This window comes from Chroicocephalus ridibundus, chromosome 1 (genome assembly GCF_963924245.1).
Source record: "Chroicocephalus ridibundus chromosome 1, bChrRid1.1, whole genome shotgun sequence".
In the NCBI taxonomy this organism is placed as follows: domain Eukaryota; kingdom Metazoa; phylum Chordata; class Aves; order Charadriiformes; family Laridae; genus Chroicocephalus; species Chroicocephalus ridibundus.
Window position 1 is genome coordinate 187,259,907 of NC_086284.1, and position 25,398 is coordinate 187,285,304.

The following is a 25,398-nucleotide window of genomic DNA, read 5'->3' on the forward strand; positions in this document are numbered from 1 at the left end:
TAGGGTATGTACAGTATTGCCATGAGTGTGTCCATGAGTTACATAGGGCAGAGAGAGTCCCCATGTTCCTGGTGCCTTGTGGGCTCATCAGTCTCACAGGTGTGTTGTGTTCTCCAGCCACAGTGTTTCAAGAGCCAAAATCACAAAACTTCTGCCGTGCAAACCCTGTAGGGTGAAGTACAGCCAGAGCAGGCGATGCTGAAGTGCGACGGTACAGCTGTGTAGCTGCTCTCCAGCTTGGGGGGAAGGTTGCTTTTAGCGACTGTCTCGATATTGCTTTCTCTTCCAAACCTGGACACTCCTATCAGTGGGGTGGCAGATTTGGTATGTGCAATTGTGCTCTTTATTTGAAAAGGAAAGAGAAAACTCGAGAAAAATGCCACCTCCATGATAATCAATGGGGATTCTGCCATAAATTGGAGCAGGGCCAGGATGAGTCTGTTTGCTCTGGCTCATCACACATATGAGACTCTTATTTTCCTTCCAGATAGGGTTGTTTTCCTTGCTTCTTATAGCCAGTTAAAGAATGGGACTTGCATACTCAGAATGTCTGTTTTATCTATTTCCTTAAAAATGTCATCACCTGCTATTGAAAAAATACATCCCTCCTTTCCTTCTACTTAAACATCTTGTTTAATTTTTTTCATAAGTGAAAATATAAAACCTTTCAGTAACTTCCGTCTATAGAGTAATATTTCATTCTTCATGCCTTTCTAGTATAGCATCAAACAGGACTTCATTAGTGCTGTTAATGTTCCATATAGCCCACTGATACACCATAGCCACTGGCCAAGCAAAACTTCAATCAGTTTTTCTTCTCTTGTCAGCTCACACCTCTGACTGAGCAGCTGCAAGATGATTCATCAGAGAATGTTTCACCATAGGACAGAGAAAAATTATTTCTGGCTGCTTTTCCCATACTAATAAGATAATTTCAGTTGTAGAGACTTTTGCAGCACTTCCTGAGCCATGCTATGCCCATTTGAAAATAGAAATCCTTTTATCCAAATGTCAAGAAAATTTTCCATTAAATCAGTGCTTTGGCTCTGCAAAAAAAAAATTCTGCTGCGTTTTCTTGTTTAACAGGGTTGCGACAGTTATATTTTGTCCCATAACAGAGCAAGTTTCTACTAAAATTAATGATCAGCATTACCTGTGAGATTTAGAACACAGTTCCGTGCATAAGGAACATCTATATTCTGAAACCCACTGGCATGTGCTGTAAAATGTCGTTTGCCTAAAAAGTTAATGGTGAGAAGAATTGTTCTGGATTTCTTTTGTTTGCTGCAAAATCACGTAAGGAGTAACGGGCTATTCAGCATCGGTGCAGCAATGGTTCCAATGCAAAGGGAAGAGGGATGGTTTCAGGCAAACAACCTGTTAAGAGCAGTACATTTCTTAAGGACCAGCAGCGTGCTTCCATCCACGCTTGTTACGGGAGGGCTTCTTACGTGACGCCCCTAAACTTCACATGCAGCCATAACAAAACTAGAAGAATGTATTTCTTTGTTTATTGGCATCTGTAAAAGCATTTCATCCCAAGTAATATTTCTTGTGAGATAGGTTTGTCAGCTAGTTTGCAAATAAATACAGGAAAGCGGCTTTTGTTGTCAGTTTACCAATACTGACGTGACATTCAAGGCTTGTTTTTCCTGAATAATCAGTAACTGACTTCATCAGAATGCATTCAGCCTGTGCCTGCAATACTGTGCTTATAATTATAAGGTTTACAGATTCACAAATAAATTGTTCTGAAGAGAGGAACAGAGGCTTTCTTTAATTCATATCTGTTACTTTGACCTAAATAACACTTTTTTTTCCACCTCATCACCAATAAATACATTTCATGTTGCCAAAGAAGAAATGTATGCCATCCATTGTCTTAATGTATGTTATTGAGTATGAAGTTTCAAACTGAGTCTGAACAACACCTCTGCTCTTTCAGCCTCTCAGGTTACATGCTTCATTGATTTTCTGGGGCTTGGAGCTTTGTCCAACCCCAACAGGTTATCTTATACGGACCAGGTGATGCCAAGCATGTAGCATGGTAACTCAGATTCTGTTCTGCCAGGCAAGCCGTCTCCCAGGCAGCGTATTCCCCAGTGGTAAGGGAACTTCTAGATTGTAGTCCTTTCTTCTTTTCCTTTCCTTTTTCTTAAGTAATCTGTGGGTATGTGAGCGAATAGCAGTAGATAAGGCGCAGACTGCAAACCAACCTTTTCTCACTACACTAACATAATTTTCATTGATCTTCCTCTGATCTCTCAAACACCTCTGAGGTCCCACTGGCTCCTGGCTGCTCACAAGAAAAAGGCCAGAGTTTATACTGATTTAGAGAGAGACACGCTGAACAGGAAGGTGGTAAAGGTTTGGCATTTCTCAGTCCTGCAGCAGGACTGCTTAGATGATTCTCCTGGATTCATAGTGGAGTTGAAAATTCTGTGTTTTTAACCAGTAGAGACTTACGAGTTAATTTGTGGTGCACAAAGCATGAAAACGCATTCTTGGTGCAATATTCCAGCAGGAGTACTGGTAACTTTCATCATCATAAATGCTGGTAATGTACACCAGGCGTGCCCGGTTAGAGAGACTGTGAATAGAAAAAAATCAGACTGAGTCATCATAACGAAGATTTCTAATGAAATCTCATCAAGTATCTGTAAAGCTTTGAAAAACCAATGCACTCATGATATGGTTGTAAGGTTATTCCAAAGAGATTTTATTTGCATGTAAATAAAATACCCAGAGCACATCCCACCTACCCCCTGACGTGTATAGGAAAAATGCAGCTCAAAACCAAATGTGGGTGACTGAGTGATACCTTATAGTTTATGCAGGCATCCCCCACATACTTAATAATTTTCTTGCCTTCAAATGTGGAACGACGTGTTTTCGTTGGATAAGGAAGCCTTGGGGTTTTTTCAAGTTTGTGTTTGAATAGATTTCATAAGAGACCAGAGTGAGTATATCTTTATCTGTGCACACATTAGTATTCTTGGAAAGAGATTTGTTACCTTATTGCAGCTCACAATTAATTTTCTTAGCCAGTTCATACTTTCTCCTGTGCAAATAACAGATGACATAAATGGGAGCTAACAGGGACTGTGGGCAGAATTTTGACGTATTTTACATATATCTCAGTGGTCACATCACACCTTTCCTTCGTATCCGCATCCCGGAGGATACTGGATCAACTGCTGAGGTACTTCTAAGAGTCTGAGTCTTAATTTGTTATCTTAGTTCTTCGTTTTAAAGATTCAACCTTTTAGAGAAAGGTTGAATCCTTACTTTGGCCAGAATGGCCAGTACATCAAGGGCTTATTCATTACTTAAACTCATGGTGTTAGGGTTTAGAGCATTTTGTTTCTGAAGGCAGTTTGCATGTGTTGTGTCGCCCTCTGTGCCAGTTCCATAGACACCTCTCGGTCAGCTTGCTGCTCAAGTAGGTATGCTACCTCTGGTATAAACCACAGTGATAGTGCTATGAATCTGATAAGGAAGGACACGTTTTTGTCCCTGTTTAACTCCATTCTCCTGGCATTCCCTAACTGTTAACAACACTCATACTCTGGGACCTGATCTTGTAATACAGCTTACTGTGTAACGGAAGGCACTGGAAATGAACATGTCGCAAAGTTCTCTGCATCTCTGCCAAGTCCATGAGGTCAGGTGTCTGCAGGATGTGCTTTGGTGGATTTTGGATCTAGCGAGTGCCTCCAGAAATCCATTCTACGGTCAGTTGTTACTCTGAGGTTTAGTCAGTGGAAGTTCATCTTTTAACAAACACATATCCCAGAGGAATTATCAGGAGGAGGAGAACGTGTTGTATTTCATCTTCAGGGTCTAAGCATTTGTTTGTAATCCCAGCTGTTCTCTTTGATGGTGAGAGAGGAGACTGCAGTCAGTTATGTTGACAGAGGTGCTGGTGTAAGTCAACAGAAACTGCACAAGATAGGGAAGCCCTACTAACCTACAATCGGTGTCACCAAGAGCATAAGCAAGGGTCAGAGTGAGTATTTAAGGCCCCTAGAAACAATCTTTGTTTATCAGGCAGCCTGCACTTCTCAAAGGGTTAATGTCTTATTATTTGAACTGGGATCCCACTCCTTTCGTCATACTGTGGGCAATTTACACAGATGTCAGGTTATCTGTCATGTGTTGTGACAAAAAGAGTTGCTAATATGTAAACAGTAAATTGGGATTAGCAGAACCTCCACTGTTGGCAGGGCCAACACCAGTACCCAAGGCCTTTATGGAAATGCTTGAAAACTTTACTGCAAATAATTCTGGAAATTCAATTGTCAGTAATGAAAATACTTCTGTGAAACCAAGAACTAGTGGAGACATTGTTTTTCCATCAGATGAACGTACCAGTTACCTCTGTGTGAATTTTCTCCTTTTTTTTGCTATTCTTGATAAACAGACATCGATGAATGCTCAGATGGCTTTGTTCAGTGCGACAGCCGTGCTAACTGCATTAACCTGCCTGGTTGGTACCACTGCGAGTGCAGAGATGGCTACCATGACAATGGGATGTTTTCACCAAGTGGAGAATCCTGTGAAGGTCAGTATTTAAAAAAGGGGGCTAGAGTTATGACTCGCATTACATTAATATCTAGTATCTCTGACTGTACTGGTCAAGTATTGTCTTGGACACTGTACCGATGAAAGTTAAACCTTGCCCCAAAGCAATCGTGGTCTAAATAAGCATCATAAACAAAAGGCAAAAGAGTATAAAGTATTAATATTCCTAACATGTAGGTGGAGCGTTAGTGGCCATTTCTGTGATTTGCTAAGATAATATGTGAAATCAGGCACGGTGCCTAAAACACAGTTTCCCTGGCCCTACATCTACTTCTGTGCATGGTCTTCGCATAAGTGATTTCCCGTGGGCTGATGGTGTGCACTATAATCAGTCACTCCACAGTAATCTGTTTATATGTCAGGTTCTTTATATGTAGAAATGGGCCTCAATCCAGACCTCAGTTCCTCCACTTCATTCCTCGTACACTGAAATAGTCTGCGATGAAAATATTTCCCATGGCAAAGAATGATTATGCAGCCCTGACACCCTTACCCACACCTGGGTTAATACTGCTCTGCTCCTCCTGTGCATAGGCGAATGGGTTGTAGAAAGTTGCAATCTGAAGAACAACCTTATAAAACGGGAAGCTCAGTGGACTTAGGGCTGGGGCAAGGTGCAGGGGACAAGAAAGTGACGGGGGACAAGGAGATGGGAAGGTTTTCTTTGTTTATGAATGCCAGAACAGCAGGTTACTAAGAACACAGTTATTTTCAGATGCACATCTCTTAGTATGGAGTGTTACTCAGCTTTTAAGATATTGCGTGCTGCCGCTTTTAAATAAGAGAACAAACTAACCTGTTTTGCCATGGACTACTTAGGGCACAATTAGGAGAAGGGAGAACCCTTCTGCCTCCGAGTGCTGAAATATTCAGTGCTCACACAGTATAAGCTTTCCTGCCTTGCTGTTTAAACTCACATTGGTGGGCTGCATCGGTCCCAAAGGCAAGCAATTGAATTAATTTCACTAAGGCAGACACACAGACAGTTCTCCAGGAGCGAGAATGACCTTTTCGGTATCCCCATCATCAATACTTTATTTCAACACATTTTCACCACAGCTGAAAGCCTGTTTTCCCAGGAGGAATCAGCAATTTGAGTCAGCCACTGCTTTCATAAGTTGAGCTTTCTTTGTCAAGAGCTAGCTAAATGTCAGTGTTAGCTGGCCAGGTGTTAGAACAAGAAGGTGCGAAGAAGAAGTTGTGATCTCTCTGATTATAACGTTGCCCTTCTGTCACTCTGGCACAGGTAATACTCTAGCTAGGCATTTATCGAAATGTTCTCAATACTCCAAGTTTTCTCTTCAATGCCAATATAACATTTGTCTCGTGGGTTGAAGGTAGTGGTTTGGCGTGTGCTGTCTCAAGAGATGTACATGATACAAAGTGGCTCTTCAAGATGTGTGCAAACAAGCAACGATTAAGCAGCAATTTCTACGCAAAGGAAAAGCCAAGGAGAAAGAAATATGGGGAGTGCTATATGTATGCAGAAGTGGCAATTATTAGAATGTTTTGACCTTTTCTACAAAGCACCAGCAGTTCTTTATTAAACATACACAGAGAATAACAAGTAATTAGAATTAAGTCACAGATGCCAGGAAACTATCTTCGTTGCTGATAACCCTAGTCAGTAAAAGTGGAACACTTTCAATTTGATTGATTGCAGCTCCAAGTTTTGGAATGCATAGCAACTTGAGATAGGAAGGAAGGTTAGATCGTTTATTAGTTTTACTACATCACTTTTTATTGGATTGAAGCCTGTGACATTGTGTTTCAGACAGAAAATAAAACCTGAGAAAGGTATGAGGAGAGCCTAAAATCCATTGCGGTATGGAAAGTTAAACTTCCAGTAGTAGAACACAGTAGCGCAAAAGCAATTGGTTTCTCTGCTGTCAGATCTTTCCGCTGTGAGAGATTCCCCTACTGGGTTTAAAGACATAAGAAAATGGATTTCTTTTGGCACTTCTTCAGTATCCCCTAGTTAGAGGTGATTAGATTGAGCTGTTGGTGGTTGGTCTTTTAGACACCCACTGTAACAGGGGAGCAGCTTCCAGGCTATACTAATCTCAGATTTCAAATCTCAGTTCTCCACTTCCCACCTGCAGGTGTATGAGCTTCTTGCTGCATCCAGGGCCAGTGCCCTCTGAAGGTTTCTGGCTTGTGCAAGTGCTACAGCTTGCAGAACCATAGAAGGAACAGCACTGAATTGCACCAAAGAGAAACTGAGCCTGCCTTGATTTCTTTCTTGGGGCTACAAAGAATTTAAACCTCATAGGGATTAGGAAATGTTCTTCGGGGGCTTGTCCATTTTGCTTTCTAAGAGGACCACTTCAAAGTAGTGTTTATATAGACTTATCTTCGGCTCATCTTTTTTAAGTTTTAGTTGCTTTGAAGAAAGTTCCCTCTTTCAGCTGAGACAACCTTTAAAAGCCAAGGAAGCGTGGGTTCGAAACTTTTCTTTCTTGATTGTTCTCTATGGTCTGCCTCAAATCTGGGTCTGTCCGTGTCCCCTGGACGTGTGCTGACAGTACTACAGAAAGAATTCTGTGATCAGTGTTAGTCAGAAATTTGTTTCCTTCAGCAAGGGCTCCAGTTTTAAAGATTCAGGTGGAAACACCTCTGTTAAGATCACAGAAGCACGGGAGCATTTCCTTAAAAACCTTATTTTAACAGAATAACAAAACTGCACCTACCCCTTTTGCAGGAAATGGTCCCATTAGGACACCATACTAAAAATTCCTAGCTAGACGGGGACTCCTTGGTAGCAATTAGACTTTGTCAGTGCTTGATAATGAAATAATAGTTGCTGAATTGCCTGTTCTGCACTTATATTGACCTTGGCTACTGCTGCTTCTTTCACATGACTGAAAACATTGAGTACTTGGACTAATGTACTTGAACACAGAAATGCATAATCCCATTTTATTGTACCTACAGGCAATGGAAGACCTAGAGATTCCTTTGCTATTAGTTTTGCTTCACATTATACTCCTGGGTAGACCTGTGGTCTCTATAACAGTTACCGAGAGAAATGATGAGAAATGCAGCTGTAGGGCTTCAACCTCTTAGTAGCGCTTGTTGCTTTTCCCTTGGAAATAGAATTAGGTTATGCATCATCCTATTTCTGTAAAAGTGGTGAAAGATCAGCCGCTTAGTCTTTGAGAACTGCGTGAGTTTGGGAAGTCTTAAATTTTATATATATGTAAATATAGCATTCAGCACGGTATATTATCTGGTACCTTCCTCTTTGCCCCCCTACACCTTTTCTTTATAGTTACTTTACACAGTCTTATTGGTGCTCTCAAGGCTGTCTCTCATGTACCATTTCATAAAAGAGAGCTAGGCTAAGACAGTAGACATTGCAGCCTCAAGCTTCATTGCATTAAAAAAACTGTAACCACTGAGGGCAAAATCCTACAATAAGAACATTAAGGCCCAGTTAATATTTGCTCTGCAGTTCTGCATAAGGTCTGGATTCCTCTGAATTTGTCCCCTGCAATGTCTAAAAGCTTCCAAGATCAGTTGAAGAGAGAAGCTGTATTGGTCTGTACCAGAATAGTGTGGGTTATATCTCATCAGCTGTTGGACTTTTTGCATACTTCCACGTCCAAAGAATAGCTCACCTAATTGGTGCAGCCCCTTAGGATTTACCAAGAATATCTGGCAGGTACCAGCTGTTGTTGATACAGAATATGAGATCAACGTACCTTCACTCTCAGCAGGTACCACATTCTTGGAATGAGACAGGTGCAAATGAAAGGATTGGAAAGCATCAATCCAGAATGCCCAATTCAAAAAGGATCTTTTTGGTTGCAAGGGTTTATTTGTATGTGTATGTTCTGAAACGTCTGGCTAGGCTCCTTGTGTGCCGTCCTGCTTGCAGAAATAGAATCGCTTCCTTCTCTGTGTGATAGAGCAGGCTGCCAGACAACACAGAGGGCTGGGGCTCTACCAGAACAGTATTTTCCACAATCCAGGATAATCATGCACAGAATCACAGAATCACAGAATGGTTCGGGTTGGAAGGGACCTCAAAGATCACCTAGTTCCAACTCCCCTGCCATGGGCAGGGACACCTCCCGCTAGACCAGGCTGCTCAAAGCCCCATCCAGCCTGGCCTTGAACACTTCCAGGGATGGGGCATCCACAGCTCCTCTGGGCAACCTGTTCCAGTGCCTCATTACCCTTACAGTAAAGAATTTCTTCCTGATATCCAATCTAAATCTACCCTCTTTCAGTTTGAATAATGAGGAATGGAGGCATATTACAAGCCTCAGGATGCTTCCCAGCCTTAATGGATGAACAAAGTCCAAAATGGTCACTTCAGCATCTATGTCTCTGGATCTGGAAGGCAGAGGAATTGCTTGACTGTCAGGATGTTTGAATTTATCTCACAGTACATTCAGTATTTTAACTAGTACATGAAATTTCTTGTAGTTGAAAAACCACTGTCAGTTTGGAGTCTTATACTTAGGCCTTTCTACAGCGCTGGTAATGTTTAACAGAAGCTTTGTTACTGATAGCGCTTAAGGAGACAGGAAATAAAGAATCACTACTCTTCAGCAGGAAATCTTACTAGCACTCCAAAAGCTCCATTGAAATCCTTTTGCCTTTATTCATGATCATAATCATGATCAACAAATAAAACCATAAAGTGACTTTTTTTTTCCATCCATCCCAAACAGAGCTATAGGCATTAAGGCTTCATTATTGAGTTTGGGAATGCAACTTAAACATCACCAGAGAGAAGACAGGTATGGAGACACATTAGTATTTAAATATTCTGGAGTGTGGGCTGGGTACAAACTTGGCAGAGTTTCTCATCTTTTATAAAAGGACTAATAAAACAGAAACTCGACCACTACATTTTAGCAGACAGTAATTTGAACACATTTACTGTATGAGGAAACAACATTTCTGTGAAGCTGGTATTACCGGCATCTGAAGTCTCAGCTCTTCGTCTTCCACATCTGCTAAGCACTCTGACAGCTGGCTTGCATGAAGTCATGAATAAATTATTCACAATCCACTTGCTCTTTGAAGAATGATTACATCAGTCAATAGATTTACTTAGAACACAGAACAGAAACCAAAGTTTCTGCTCAGAAGAGCTTGGGCTCCCTATCAAAGGTACTCCTTCCTGTTTTGCCTTAAGCGAAAAGTATTCAGGTATCCTCATGTTGTCACCTTGCTGAGCTAATGCCACTCCTCAGAGCTAAAGTCACTGAGAAACTTCAGTTGCTTTAGAGCAAAGGAAACGTTCACCTTCCCAACCCAGCTCTTCCAACAGCGTGTTTCTCAGTGGTAGAGGTGTTCATCTTCTCTTTACATAGATCACAATCTAACTGATATCAGAAAGACCTCCAGGGGAGATCTTGTCTGGCTTTATGTGAACGTCCTGCATGTAAGTCTGGATGGCTCATCAGAGGAGGGAAAGTTTTAACTTTCAGTCAGCTGCATAAGAATGTATCTCTGAGCCCTTTGTCATTCCCTAGCAAGGTGTACACAGGTTATTTTCTAATTATGCCTCGTTCATGTTCCTTGTGAGTTTATTGCAAGTTTTCTCATCTGTCGTTACGAATCTTGTATTTGTGGGGTTTTGCCCAAAGTATTATTGAGCTGTCATTAACTCCAAGATCTCTTTCCAGAATAGATCCAAAAGACTGATTTGATTTTTGAGCGGGTATTTCCCCTTGCACCTTACAATTGAGTCTCATCTGACATATTATTGTTTACTCAGCCAATATTATGAAATACTTCTATATTTCACTGTCAATTTTTTTGCTTTTAATACTTTCTTATCAACAGCCTTTTTCATCTCGCTGTTGATCCATTCCTCCAGATGACTAAGTATAGTGGGCAGCACACATTCTGGCACAGATTTTTGGGGCGCTTCCCTGGAATAACACTCCTTTGTGACAGCCTGACCATTTATTCCTGCCTTTTATAACTTACTAATTAACCCGCTATTAGTCTGTGAGTCAACAACCTCTTTTATTCCATGGCACATAGTTCCTTTAACAGCGTGTATTATGCAAAGGAGCTCGTGAAGTTTTCAAATAAAAATATTACATTATACAAAATGTATCCCCTCTTTAAAGTCTTTTTCATTAGCATAGTATATGTTTACTCTGAATCTATAATGTAGTATCTTTAAACAATCTTTCTATCTGAAAACGTTTTATCCTTTTGGCCACTAGTTTTAATTCATCTTTAAAAAGTCATCATTTTAACGTAATTCCCCCTTTGAAAAGAAAAGATTTTTTGCAGCCTGTTAAATTGCTTTAAGGATATTCAACTTGCGTACATCGTGGTCACTGTTGGTCACCAATACGGAGTAGTGGCTCAGTAGACAGGTTTTGAATTAGAGCCTGCACACTGGTCAGGGCCAAGTCAAATGATGCCTTGTCCCTTCGGGAATTCTTTGACCGTCTGTTCCAAGAAACAGTCAGTAAATCTGTTAAATACAGCCTTGGGTCACAACCTGGTGGGGCAATTTGAATTCCCGTTTTTATGGAGTTTTCTGCCTTTGCAGTCTCTCAAATACTACAAATGGAGTTTAGCCATTCCAGGTACTGTCACCATTTTGTATGACTTTAGTCCAGTATTTTTCCCGTGTAGGCATGAAATCACTTGTGGTACAACTAACTCCTAGCTTTCTGTAACGTGTATCACTACTTCTTCATCCATGGTACTCCTTTGTCATTGCAGCATTAACTTGTACCCCGGGATGATGGTAAGAAAAGGAAAAGCGTGCCAGATCAAAGCCGCTGTAATTTGTAATGCAAGCTAGGTAAATAGGAAATTATCTTCAATTTAGCACTAGGTAACTAGTTATGTTTTGTTTGTTTTTTTTTCTGAGGGAAACCTCCAAGTCTTTTGAGACTTAATGTTCTAATGTCATAACATTCAAGCTGCTTGATTCCTAAGCAGCGTGTTGTAAATAGCCTGAAGTGAATTATTTTTATCTGCTTTGTTGTGCTTTTGGGGTTTTTTTTTTAAACAATAGGAAATCAATAATAACATGCCTCTGTGATTGGATATACTGTAAATACTCAACCTGTCATCGTCCCCTCTCCCTTTTTCAGACGCAAAAGATGCAGGATGGCAGTGTACCCTGTCCATATGGTTATGGAATTTGGAGAGCTGGTTATGGCTGTAAACAAAATGTCAGTAACATAATTCACCATTCAGTATAAATCCAAAGTAAAAAAGCTGAACAAGGTTTTGCTTGGTGTGGATGATCTGTGTGCAAGTTCTTTGCAGATAATGCCTGAAGTTTGATGTGGATGAATAATGCAGATGAGAATTTCACGCATGCAAAGTTTGTGTTTCTCTTGCTACTTTATAAACACACTGCTGTTTCTGGTTAGGTTAGAATCAAAACCTAAATAGCTCCTGCTTCGACCAGGGATATTTAAATTGCCCCATCCAGAACATCTATTTTAATGAATTAAACAACTGAAAAAACCAAGGTTGGGATTTTTCATAAGTTCTCAATGTTGGGTAAGCTCGGCTCAATACCAGAGTCAATGATGAAACCTCAATTATTTTCAGTAACAGCGCTCTAGCCGTTACCGTGTTGAAAAACAAACCTCAGAAGCATTTTCCTCATGGGCAAATTGTGAAGTACACTTGTACGTAAGTGCCAAATGCAGACTTAGTGTTCTAGGGTCACCATTTGTGTTTAAAGGAAACTGTTCTTATTTACATGACAGCTGAACTTCGTCCAAGTATCTCATTAAATATGGCTGCTTTCAGTTAAGTGGCCAGGTTGTTGAGAAATTACATTATTCATTTATGACACTAGCTTCGTGAAAGCTTTGTACAAAAGAGTGTTTTAAACAAATGAACACAAGTGTCGGAAAGTCATTTATTAAAAATTACTTCAGTGATAAAGGGAATTGTGCTGTTAACCCGAATCATTATTTTTAAATAGGATTTGTGTTTGTTCTCTTTATTGCATAACTTAAAACCAGTTAGAGCGAGTATATGGAGATCTTAACTTTAAATTGACAGATTGTATGGATTTAAGAGACATTAAAGGAAGGAGAGAGCAGCTTTTCCATCCCTCTGCTCTGCCCAGACCAGCATCACTCAAACCGTTCCTGTTAGCTACTTGTCTAAAAACCTTCAAGGCTGGAGACTGCACAGCCTCCGCAGGGCCGTCTGTTCGCTAATTATGTATCCTTGCTGTTGGGATGGGTTTCCCTGTCTGATGTGCCCGCGATGCTTCAGCTGTTCAGGGCCATGCGAATAGCCACACTGAATTAGGTTCATGACCCCAGTTATCTTCTGCCCTGTTGCAACAGCATCTGACTCCAGATGCTTCAGAAGATAATGAAGCAGAAGATGTGGAGATCTGAGACAATTCGCCTGTTCTGGATTATCTGATATGTAAATAAGGGCACCATAGACCCTAATGCATGAAATGTAATCTCTCTTCCAAAATCTGTTAGCTTTACGAATTGAATACTCTTGCTAGCTTTATACACCTTTGGCTATGCATTTTTTTTCCCTTCTTAACATTCTATGGCAGTGAGTGTCGTAGTTTTTCTATGCGTTGTATGAAAAGTTTCTTCCTTTTATCAGGCTTAAATTTGTTGTCTTTCAGTTTCGTTCACTGTCCCCTGTCTTGTGTGTTAGGCAACATGGAGAGCAAAAGCTCTCAACATGTCTTCTCTGGAGTATTCTTTATTTTTTGGCTATATCCCTTCTTGCTGATGTCCTTTTAGAGATGAACAATCCATTGCTTTTCAGTTCTTCTCGAAGGACGTTTTCTTCATCCTTCCCGTAAGACCTAGTAATTTTGCAATACCTGTTTTTGAGATGGTGCCGCTGTTATTGCACACTGTATTTGAAGGAAGCCCACAATGCTGCCTATAGGTACAATGGAATTCTAATAATTTCCCTGCTGTTTTTCATCCCAATTCATATTCATGTTAGCAACTTGTGTGCTTTTGTTGACTGCAGCCACACTTGGAGTTGAAATGATAATTGAGTTATTTTGCTTTAAACTGAATGTGCTTGAGGTGAATTGGGGGTTTCATTTCCATTATTGAACCCAAAGCTGAGTGTTTTATTAAGTTTTTATGCTGATGGTGAAAGATACCTGCATGACCATATTGCTTTTTTTGTCTTGTACTGATCGGTTGGACAGTTAAATATCACACCACTACTTTTTAATGAACTCTAATTAGGAGCTGGGGCCCGACTGTTGTGGAATTGTATTTAGAGCTGAACTCAGTGTACTGATATTTACAACCGCCATAGATCTAGTTTTTATTTTTCTAGTGTTTTCCACATTTTATCACATATAGCTGCTTACCTCATGCCCTTTCAAAGCTTTTCTCCCAGGTAAGTTTTCCGCATATGGACAGCTGAAGAAGCTAAACAAAGACTATTCAGGTAGAAGGCAGTGTGTGCTGCTAGTTTCCCCTTGCAAAATAATTGTGTGTACCCTGATGAAGTAGACCTTTAAAAGTACTCTTGAATTCTTTGAGATATGATTGTTTTGAAGTCATTACCTTTATTCACTGGAGACATTATTTTTTTTTCTTTATTTTCTACGCTAGACACAAGGGCTATAGATGTCACTGCAGCTTGAATAATTAAGATATTCTAGTTTGCACACCCTAATAAATGATGCAACTTAAAGCATGGTGTGCTGGCTTAAATGAGCTTACAGGTCAGATGTCACCTTTCAAGTTAACTTCTCAGCAAGTGAACTCAAATGTGCTACACAGAGCCAGCAAAAGGTTTTAAAAACAAGATTTTGCAGCTTTTCTTGTTTAACTGCACGTCTCATGAACGGTTGCCACAAACTAGTGCTCTTTAGGGAGCTGAGAATTATTTTTGCGCTTATGTTTCCTGTAATTTCTTCATTGAAACCACCTTGCTCAGTAGCATTCACTTAGAAGGATGCATAGGAAAACTCAAAATATCATGTTTTAAAAGTTGATGTGACTTGAAAAATATTTTTTGTGAACTTGTAAGTTATTTATCCCCATTCTGATGAAGTGCAAATTAATTTTCAGCTGAAGGCTTTAATGGCCAAGAGTCATTTATATTGACTGCCGCAAGAACATTTTTGTTAGTTGAATGTAGGCTAAGAGCATTTCATGGCATGTTTTTGCAGACATTGATGAATGTGGAACCGGAAGGCATAGCTGTGCCAATGACACTGTTTGCTTTAACTTGGATGGTGGGTACGACTGCCGATGTCCCCATGGCAAGAACTGCACAGGAGACTGTATCCATGAAGACAAAATCAAGCACAACGGTCAGATTTGGGTGCTGGAGAATGACAGATGCTCTGTCTGCTCATGCCAGGTCAGTAGAAACAGAAGTAGCTGCTTCTGCAAGATGGCGGTAGGGACGAGGGAAGAACGTTGTGATTCAAGTGAAATTCCTCTTTTAGCTGCCTTCTCAGGTGTTGGTATGGTGTTGCAGAAAAATGGAATTACATATTATATAGGGTTTGGGGGAGAGCCTCTCTCTGCAACCTGCATGAGCAGAACTTCCACGGGAGATTTATTATACAATACTGGAAGAAGGATGGTAGAACTGTTTTGTTAGCAGAGATGCCACCTGTGTTTTCTGGGTGGGAGTAACGGCATTTTCATGCAAAGAAGCTGTCTGTCTAGACACATATTGGCGTTGGTGACTGACGCCAGTAACTCTAGCAGATGGCTATAAATAGAAGTAGGTTCTCTATCTGCAGAGTAATTCAGCTTAACTTTCTCAAATGTTTGCTGCGGGAAGCTTGGTCCCAAGCTAAATGCTGATGAAGAATGAAGGCCCAATACACTGCTGACAAAGTCCCGAGCATTTCAGCAGCTCGAGTTTCATGCGCACAAATTTTATTTCAGACCTACCTATCATCTTCCTTAGGTGAATAGTTACAGAAGAGAAGGACAGGTCTGAAAGTTTAAAACAAGACTTAACTAGCATCCATATGAAAATGACATAAACTTATTGCAATCCATTAAAAGGTTTGTCTGTTGGGAAAGACACCCTTGGGTTCCATCACCCTGGGGGAAAGCTGTCTGAAGGTTGGTTGCAGGAAGGATGTATATAAGACAACAGGGGAACTTCATGGTAGTTACTGTGTATTGTGGTTTCTGCCTGTGTTTGAATTGTATTTTGACAAAGATATTGTCTAGTGGAAAAACTCGTGAGCTGCTAGTGGCTTAGAATCATGCCAAAAAATCAAATTTTGGTACAAGTACTGCTGGAGTTGTGCAAATTTCTGCCATCGCTTTATGTCTGTCTCCCAACAACAGAGTGGATATGTGATGTGCCGCCGAATGGTCTGTGACTGTGAAAATCCCACTGTTGACCTATTTTGCTGTCCTGAATGCGACCCGAGGCTCAGCAGTCAGTGTTTACATCAGAGCGGGGAGCTTTCCTACAACAGCGGTGACTCCTGGATACAGAACTGTCAGCAGTGTCGCTGTTTGGTAAGGCTCCCGATTACAGCAGCCGAGGCAGGAGGGAAAAAGGATATGAGATATTCTGATCTGTGAATAGTTAATTTTCATGCATTAGCATCCATTTAATTTCCTCTGGAGTATGTGTATAATCGAAATCTGGTTTTCATGGATATTTGTCCATATTGTCAAGTTCCAGTCAAAAATGCATTCTGACACAGTAGATGTAATAGAAATTATTTAATCATGAAGATTGTTTTAGCAAAGAGTGGAGGTCATTTGGATATGGCACCTGCACAGCAACACTCACGTGTTCACTCATTCAAAGACCAATGTAGCTGTATAACAGAATTCTAAATATGTATTTATTTTCACGGTTGATAATTTCAAAGATGCCAATAGACTAAAATATGTTTATTCATGCAGACATTCTGAGTAACGGAAGAAATAATAAGACTCGATGCATTTTTCAAAATAGTGAAATGACTTTTTTAAAAAAAAAATCTTTTAAAGCTTGTGATCTTTTTCCTAGGCATGTATTTCAGACTCTGAGCAAAAAGCTATTCTGCATAATGCCGCTCAAGAAGTTTCTATGACTGAAAAAAATCCCAAGATAAAAACAACTAGCTTTTATCACAGGTTATCTCCAAATGTAAAGCCTAGTCCATCTAGCATCTTTCTCTTGTCAGGGTATCATGAATAACAGCCAGAAACCAATTTCTGTAGACATTGTACTTTCAGTGTTACTGCTGCTAAAATCCAATGAAATAGATTCCCAGGTGCTTCATTAAATGTCTTCAAACCAAACCAAACCAATCCAATGTATAGTTTGGGATCTCAATAGATGTTTCTTTTTTTTTCAAGATGCTACTTCTGTAACTAAAGCCTGCTTTCTTACAGTTGTCAGGGCTTTTTTGTGGGGGTGACAAGGTATTGTGTACTCCTCGTACTGTCCATCACTAAAAAAATAATTTGAAATATCAAGATCAGTGACTGATTTTAAGATTGCTTTTATTCTTACCGTCATGTGATTCAAAAAGAGGAAAACTGACCCAGCTGAAAATTTTGTAAAAGAGAACTTCACAATACTTTCTGCAACAAGGAGGGTGAATTTGGAGCTATGGTAAATCCTGGGGAATTTTTCTCAGTTTTTGCTCTGGAGATACTGAACTCAGCATTCTAAAAGCCTTAGGTACAGGTTTTGTGAATAAATTTCTTTCCTAGGACCAAACGCTATTCTCTTTGCCTCCCTTAAATCCAGACTACTCAATCTGTGTTTCAAATGAGCTGAGTAAATTGGAGGTCAGAGATGGACCTGCTCCAAAAGGAATATGCATTAATGACTTCTGTGAAGTCTTTTCTTTGACCAATAGATAGGAAACTTTGGCCCTTGTCCAGAGTTGAAGGGAAGCTGACCCCGACTTCTAGTAACTGATATGAATAATTTGACATCTTTAGATTTGTGTACAGGCATACGGTAACTTCCCCTGCGGATATTCTGGCCCAACACAAGCCTCTCTTTTGGCCTTTTCATACCCTGACTGTACTGAACCCGTCACTAATCACAACAGAAAGTGTGATTAAGTGTGGCCGTTCAGGTATTCCGATCGCAACATCCAAAATGGATGGTAAGGGGGTGTAGGACCTCTCACTGAAAATGTGCTGGTGTTCCCTGCTGCATTGGGCTGCTGGTAGCTTGACACCTGTAGTTCAGCTGATGCATTTGTAACCGTGGCAAAGATAAACTCTAGCCTATCCAAAGCTGAATTTGAGGGCTTTATATGGCGACCCAAAAGTCATAGTAGAAGTAAGAACCAGGTGAAAGGTGAAACAGGAGATTTTGAAGCACTTTTGCAGTGCAGCACCTTGAGTATTGTGTCCAGTTCTGGGCACCTCAATACGAGAGAGATATCGAGGTGCTGGAGCGAGTGCAGAGGAGGGCAACGAAGCTGGTGAAGGGCCTGGAGAATAAATCTTATGAGGAGCGATTGAAGGAGCTGGGACTGTTTAGTTTGAGGAAGAGGTGGCTGAGGGGAGACCTCATCGCTCTCTACAACTACTTGAAAGGACACTGTAGAGATGTTGGTGCTGGTCTTTTCTCACAGGTAATTAGCGATAGAAGAAGAGGGAATGGCTTCAAGCTGCAGCAGGGTAGGTTTAGGCTGGACATTAGGACAAAATTCTTCACAGAAGGAGTGGTCAGACACTGGAATAGGCTGCCCAGGGAGGTGGTGGAGTCACAATCCCTGAATGTGTTTAAGAGTCATTCAGATGTGGTGTTAGGGGATATGATGTAGGGGAGAACTTTGTAGAGTGGAGATGATGGTTGGACTCGATGATCCCAAGGGTCTTTTCCAACCTAAATGGTTCTATGATTCTATGTTATGGCTTCTGTCACTTCTAAAAGTAGAACTTCACAAGGACAGATCCATATTCTGTATTGCATGTTGTTTATGGAGAATTTTCAGCTGCAACTTGATGCACAGTGTGTTGAAATAGGTTAAAACTAATACACTTCCTGAATAGCATGCAGAAAAAGCACCCAACTTGCTGTGTCTCCCACAGGCAATGAATATCGGTGTTCTTTGCGCTGACTTCTGAATGGGACCAGATGGATAAAATTAGCCAGTAATTAGGCAATTAAGAAACATAATGCTGAGTCAGAGGAATGGGTAATGAAACCAAGTAAGAGCTTATAATCTTCTCTTGTTCTCATAATATTTGTAAACAGCAAGGCGAGGTTGACTGCTGGCCCTTGCCGTGCCCAGAGGTGGATTGTGAATTCAGCGTCCTCCCGGAGAATGAGTGCTGCCCACGCTGTGTCACTGACCCCTGCCAAGCGGACACCATTCGCAATGACATCACTAAAACCTGCCTGGATGAAACCAACGTCGTTCGCTTCACTGGATCTTCTTGGATTAAGCACGGCACAGAGTGCACCCTCTGCCAGTGCAAGGTAAAGAATATAAAAATTCAGCTGAGATGCCTATTTCGCAGCTTGTTCTGTAGCGTATAAATATTAATGCACTGAGTCTGGTCAGTGGGTAGTTGGTGTCTACACTTGTTTTAAAGCAGCAGAGATTATGGTAAAAATGTTCAACTTTGTTGACTTCACTCTTGCGTGTGCTAGCAGGATGGTTTAATGTGCTAGCGGGTCGGAAGCAGGACAACATCCCATGCTGCAGCATGCTGTGGACACAGTGGTGGGCTTGGCTTTTCCGCCAGGATAGCTCGCTTCAATTTTGATTGCAGTTTTTACCGTACAGCCCCATGCTGTCTTGGAAGTATATACAGTAACGAATGTATATGTCAGACTAGACTTCACACAAGAAATTTGTTCTATGTGATACTATAGCATTATCAGAACTGATTGAATTGCTTTTTGAGAACAGTAATTGTTTTGAGAATAAAAGGAGTAGCTATATATATGGCTTTCTTGCTTTAAAATTATGAGTAGAATCAACATAATGTTTAGAACATTTAATAGTTTTCGTAGTCAAAGGAATTCATTGTCTTGAGGAGAAAGACTAATGGCTGTGGGCTTATGTGAATTCTGGCATCTCTTTTTAAAGATGCAAAAGAAAAGGAGGTTAAAAGAAGTTTTTCCATTCAAAATAAGCCTGTAAGGTGAATTGTACTTTCCACCATCCAATACTGAAGAATGACAAAAGAGTGTTTCCACAGTAGCCAAGGAGCGAGAGAGAGAGAGCAGGATTCGTCCAGAGATCTTTAATTATTACTGAAATTCACAGTTGATTTTGGTCTTTATTCTATGTCCTTCCCAAGGAAGATATTTCCCAAACTCTAGTGTATGGTACAATTAACTACTTTGAAAAGGTGCTCATAAAAAATAATCTAACTTCAGCACCTCCTGCTGGGAGCGGTGGGGAGTAACTGTTCATGTAGCAGAAGTTGCCACGCACCACTTTCTTCCTCCACTTTGCCTTACACGACACTGTGTGCAACAGCAGCTGCTGTTGTCGAGGCGTAGTCCTTTTATGAGGGAAGTGGCATGCACCAAGTAGGCGTCGACATTTGTCTTGCTGTCAGAACGGGTCGGTGGTTAGAAGAAAGTGATGTGATCTGAGAGAGTAGCTAATGGTTAGAAAGCCAGCTGCTGCCCAAAGGATGATGGCACAGCCTTACATGCAGAAACCCATACTTTTGGGGTCCGTAGCTGGTGGCATACACCAACTCCAGTGCTAGAAGTTACTTTTCGCTTGGGCAAGTTCCTGAGATTCATGTGCCGTGGTTTCCCCATCTGTAAAACAAATATTCATGTGTGATTCTTCTCTAAAGCTCTTTAGAGATTCAGCGATGGGAAATCTGTTCTCGTCGTTGTCCTGCTAATCGGTGGCAATACAGCAGCCATGTGTCAGTTCTGCTGATGGCCACCTGTGTGCTGCTCCCATCTGCCCTTTTCACTTAAGCAAGGACTGAACCTTAAACATCAGCTAATTTGTATTCAGTGTAAACAGCTACATAGACTAATAAAATCCATTGCTGCCCTGGGAATATATGTAAGATTAAGACAGATATTCTACCAAACCCCACAGATTTAATATGGCTCAGGTGAGAAGCTCCTTAACAGTGAAGATGTACCACTTTGTCCCTCAGCAAGCCAAATTTTACACAGTTCTCATCAGAGAACAATTTTCTTTTTGAAATACGCTATCTGCCCATATTGGCAGCATTTTAATATTGTAGCTCTGCATGCAAGCAGCCAGCTCCCTACAGATCAGGTTAATGCTGTGCCCAATTTGTATAGTTCTCTGTCTCATTCGTCCTGTGTCACCCCACTCTTTTCTTGCAGAGCATCACATGGAAGGTCAAAGATCCAGTCTAAGCCTCTTTAAGCAAGCTGTAGCAAAATAGGTTTACACAAGTCCTTTAAGAATTCAGAAACCTGGGCATCGGCTAAAGGTGACTTAGGTACAAAACAAAACCATTTCAAATCACAAGTAAAGAAGGTGGACAGTAGGATTGTCTAACCTCCTGTAACACGAGTGAAAGAAAACGTTTGAATGATTCCTACCTTGGTCTTTCATCAGGCATGGCAATTTAGTCAACTGAATGTATTTGGAGTAATTTTGAAACAATACACAGCTTTTATTTGCAGTCTAAGAATCAGACTTAAGAAAAGAAGTAGTAGAGATGCAGAAAACAATTTCTCCAGTACTTTAATCATGTCATAGGCAATCTGTTCCCTTAATTGCTAATATTCTCAGATCAATGTCTGGACTATCAGGAAAAAACTTTACAGATTAATGTTTGCTGGTGTTAACAGCCAGGATTTATTAACTTGAAGCATACAGGGCTAAATAAAACGCAGAGTCCTGATCTAAATAGAATTCCGAAATGCCCTGTCTTGTTCAGCAGCTTTGTGTGCCTCAGCAGATGCCCAGTACCTTTATGGCGGGAGCATTTCTTTGACTGATCCCAGCTTCGTTCAGTTTGACTGTTGTAGTGCTGGGATACAGAGCACAGCAAACCAAGCAATCAGAGGAATCATAGTAGCCCGTTCCCTTGGGCAGGGGAAGGACATGATGACAATGTCAGGAATCCAAGCAAAATCTGTAGATGTCTTGTATTTTACAAACCTGTACATTAAAGTCTGAAGGGTGTTTGCTGAGCTTGTTAAATTGACTGAGTTTCTACAAAATGCTAATTGTTTTGATTCTTCTTTCTGTTTTTTATTTCCTTTAGAATGGCCACGTCTGTTGCTCAGTGGACCCACAGTGCCTTCAGGAACTGTGACACCAACAACCACCTCTCACAAGCAGTTTCTGGTTAAAGAATTTTCCTTCACAACAAAAAGACCTTTAGACCAAAAATTGTACAAAATTAAAACTAAAATTAGATTGGTTTTTGTCCATCTAAAGTGCAGATCTGTGATGAACTCAGTTACCTGAATCAGAGTGAAATTTATGGGACTCGAGACAAGCTCAGATGTGTAACCCTTTGTATGAGGTCAGGCCCAAATCTTCTGGCTATTTGTCTGTCTGACATCATTATGCAGAATATTAGTTTAGTGTAAAGTGACACATTGTAATGCTGTACATAACGATGTCAAGATCCAAAATCAACTAGGAGCTCTTACAGGGTCTTCCGAAACGTTGAGAGTCCAGCACTTGACCGGATGCAGAGATTTTTACCTAATCATATTTGGATCTGCACAAATGTGTTTGATTGCTCACTGCAGAATTTAGCAGACGTTTGAGTAAAAGGATGAAGCCTTCAGGAATAAAGAACCTAGCAGCTAAGATGTGATATGTACAGTATGTGCGCTGAAAAAAAAAAAAAGATAGAAGTTATTGTAAAAACAAAAAAAAAATTTAAAAAAAGCCAAAAAAGAAAACCCGTGATGCACAGGCATGGCTTCTTAATGTTTTCTGATGGGAAAAGTCATCAATATTTCCTTGTTTTACTGCACTTACTATTATTTCTTGATTGAATTTGTTCAGTATAAGCTCGTTATTGTGCAAATTTAAATAAATATTTCTCTTACCTTACATTTCTGTTTGTAGTGCCTTTTCTTTTCAGGGATGCCATTTTCATGCATGTTGTTACTGTCCCTTCTTTGCCAGCGTGCCTCGGCGTCTGGGCAGTACAGCCGGGGTATTGCTTGTCTAGCTCCTCTACGTATGGGAGCTTCTTCCCAACCTTATGCCTGTCATGTCCTATCTTTGTTATTCTGGGAATGCATAAATAACTTCATACATCTGAGTCATTACAGGAGAGTGAACAGAAAATTCATGTGCCTAAAGATGAGATCCTACATGCCAGCGGGATGCTGTCACCCAGGGTGGGTACAGGCCATTTGTGTGTGGCTTGCATCTGCTCAGATTTACAAGGGATCTTCTCTGATTCCTCATCTCTCCGCCTGCCCTGGGTTCGTTTATCTTTCTACAAGCTCCACAGCTGTTTTAATTGTTTGTGTAAAGTATCTTGATGCATGAGGATCACTTCAATATGCAAACCCTATTTTCACTACTGTGCTGTTGGGACAAGAAATAATAGAGGCTAGGTGACCAAAGCTATGTTATTCTGGGAGAGAAATAAAGAACAAAGCAGCACTTACAAAAAGGATGATTTAAAAGCATTCTGTAAATACTTCTCCAGTAGTCATGTTCTTTTCAAAGGGCCTTGCTTCTCTTCAGCATCTCTTTCACCAGTTCAGTAGATCGTCACGCAACCTGGTCAGGCAAAACTTCCATTACTATTACCTCTGTGTAGTATTAAGCTACAAGGGAAGTCCACGTATGTATTTTTTACAAAACAGAAGTATTTTCCCGCAAACAGATGCTACTTCACAGTATTTCAGGTACAGCGGGAGATCAGAGGAACGCCACACAACTGCATGTGTCTGGTAGGTATTCCCTTGAGCCCTACTGTCGCTGAGTACTGGATGTTTTTGGAGCAGGGAATACAAGACATGCTATGCTATTGAATGCAACTAATAGAAACAAACCCAAGAAGCTAAAAATCTGAAAAAAATGCAAAAAGCCGCAAATTGATAGTCTGCATTGGACCATTAAAGCTATGAAGATTTTCAGACCAAATACACCTTTTCCCTCACCTAGTCCATAAATAACAGGTACTCGAGGGTTTTACTGTCTTGTCCAGCTCCTGGCAAGCTGCAATCAAAGTTTTTAAAGAAGAGCGCTAGCTCTGTAAAAAAGCTGCCTTCCTTGCAGTATTTTCTTGTGTGCCAGTAATTGTCAGGAGGTCATATTTTCCCCTCAGACGCCAAGGCACATCTCCAGTGGGTTTCAGTGGCAGCTCCATGCCTATTTCTGAGAGAAGGTTTAGCAGAAGGTGTTACCGTTGAAGAATTGCACTTCAATTTCATTTAAGAATAGGTATAAGAGAGACATAGGAAACGCGTGAAGGCCAGACTTCTTTTGTTCAGAAGAGTTAATGTTTTTCAAGGGCAGAATCCTTGGCCTCTGTCAGAAGGAAAGCTGTAGAGCTGGTAGAGAGAAGGGCAGATATCCACAGAATAGTTGTAAGCATCCCTATTTTGGGTCCATGGATAGATAAGTTATGGGTGAGGCAAGTGTCCCTGCCCTGAATCTGGTTCAGTGCATCCACCGACATCAGATTTAGACCTATAACACATATGACAACTGTAAGGAAAATTATCTCCAAATTTTTTCTCAATCCTTTCTGGAAGGCAGAGTAATACTGCTGTTTAATCCCAGCTTTTAATCAAAACTAAAATGGTGTACAGATGGAAAACAGGCACCTCTTTCCTTTCGTTGCCTACCCTGACCTGAGTGTTGTAGGATCTTTTTCCTTTTGTAGGTTCATGAAGCACAGTGCAATACACTAAGAAACGGGCTAAAAAGCCAAGAATTGAGACATAACATAATCACTAAACCCTGAATCAAATCCTTGGAGAGACAGTGTTACATGTATGTAAAGAGCAGAAGTCATACTGCTGAACAAAGCTGGAATTCTCTGCTAAATAAAAAATGAGAACAGGTTGAGTGAATATTATCTAATTTATCAATGTTCAAGGTTACTAATCAGTTGGGAGTTCTTCTAAAGGTCAGCAAACTCCAATGAGACATCTCAGTGACCCTAATTTTCATTCCCTTTCACCCTCTCTTCCCCACCTCCCTCCTGTTCAGTCAAGCCAGTAATTAGTAGCTCATGTTTTTAATTTTTCTTGAAAAGTAAATTTAAACATTATTAAAAATTTATGTCTAATTTCCAGGCCTAAATTATCTGTCAGACAATATAGTCCATAAAAAAAAAATTATATTTCGGAATGATGCAGGTACATTGTGCTCTCTTACTGGCCTTTCATTATTGATGCACTGTTTGCAGTGTTTGCAGTACCAGAATTCAATAACTTCCATAAAGGAATTGTCACCTCTCTGCAGAGTAATTGCCCTACGTTAATAGACCTACAGATATAAAGGCAGAGATGTCTTCAGTTACAATGCTGAATTCAGTGCTGTGGTGAAACAAGTTGACAAAAAGCAGCAGCGTTGTAAATTGTTGAAAAGAGAGCTAACTGTGCAGCTGCGAATTTCTGGTGCTAGCAGATTTACCATGGGCAAGAGCAGGGGGCTGGCTGCCTCAGTCCTCCTCATGGTTGAGCACGCCTTTGCCTTCTGTGAGAGCTCCACCTTTAAGTTATGGGTGAAATACTAGCTATTGCTTTTTTCTAGGATGCCTAAATGTGGATATTTATGCAGGGAGTGCTGTAAAGCTGCCCTCCTTCAGTGCCAGCGTAGGGTCTTGTCATTAGCTGTGTTGAGCTACAGCAGGTTCACCCTGGGACGCTTCAGAGAAGCACAACCTCGTGAGCCACAGAGCCCAGAGCTCTGACCCTGCTGACTTCAAATGCAGGACGTGTGCGGGGTGGCATCTC

General features: G+C 40.7%; 1 protein-coding gene across 2 annotated transcripts in view; it reads left to right on the forward strand.

The window, feature by feature from the left end:
- The window catches only part of NELL2 (neural EGFL like 2), a 156,635-nt gene extending 134,110 nt beyond the window's left edge, over positions 1–22,525 (forward strand). For both annotated transcript variants that reach the window (XM_063323106.1, XM_063323107.1), the window contains exons 16-20: positions 4,424–4,564; positions 14,720–14,913; positions 15,867–16,043; positions 18,745–18,969; positions 21,720–22,525. In XM_063323106.1, coding sequence (XP_063179176.1) covers positions 4,424–4,564; positions 14,720–14,913; positions 15,867–16,043; positions 18,745–18,969; positions 21,720–21,770 — 788 coding nt within the window. In that variant the 3' untranslated portion in view covers positions 21,771–22,525. The remainder of the gene's footprint in view (positions 1–4,423; positions 4,565–14,719; positions 14,914–15,866; positions 16,044–18,744; positions 18,970–21,719) is intronic.
- Positions 22,526–25,398: the final 2,873 nt, after the last annotated feature.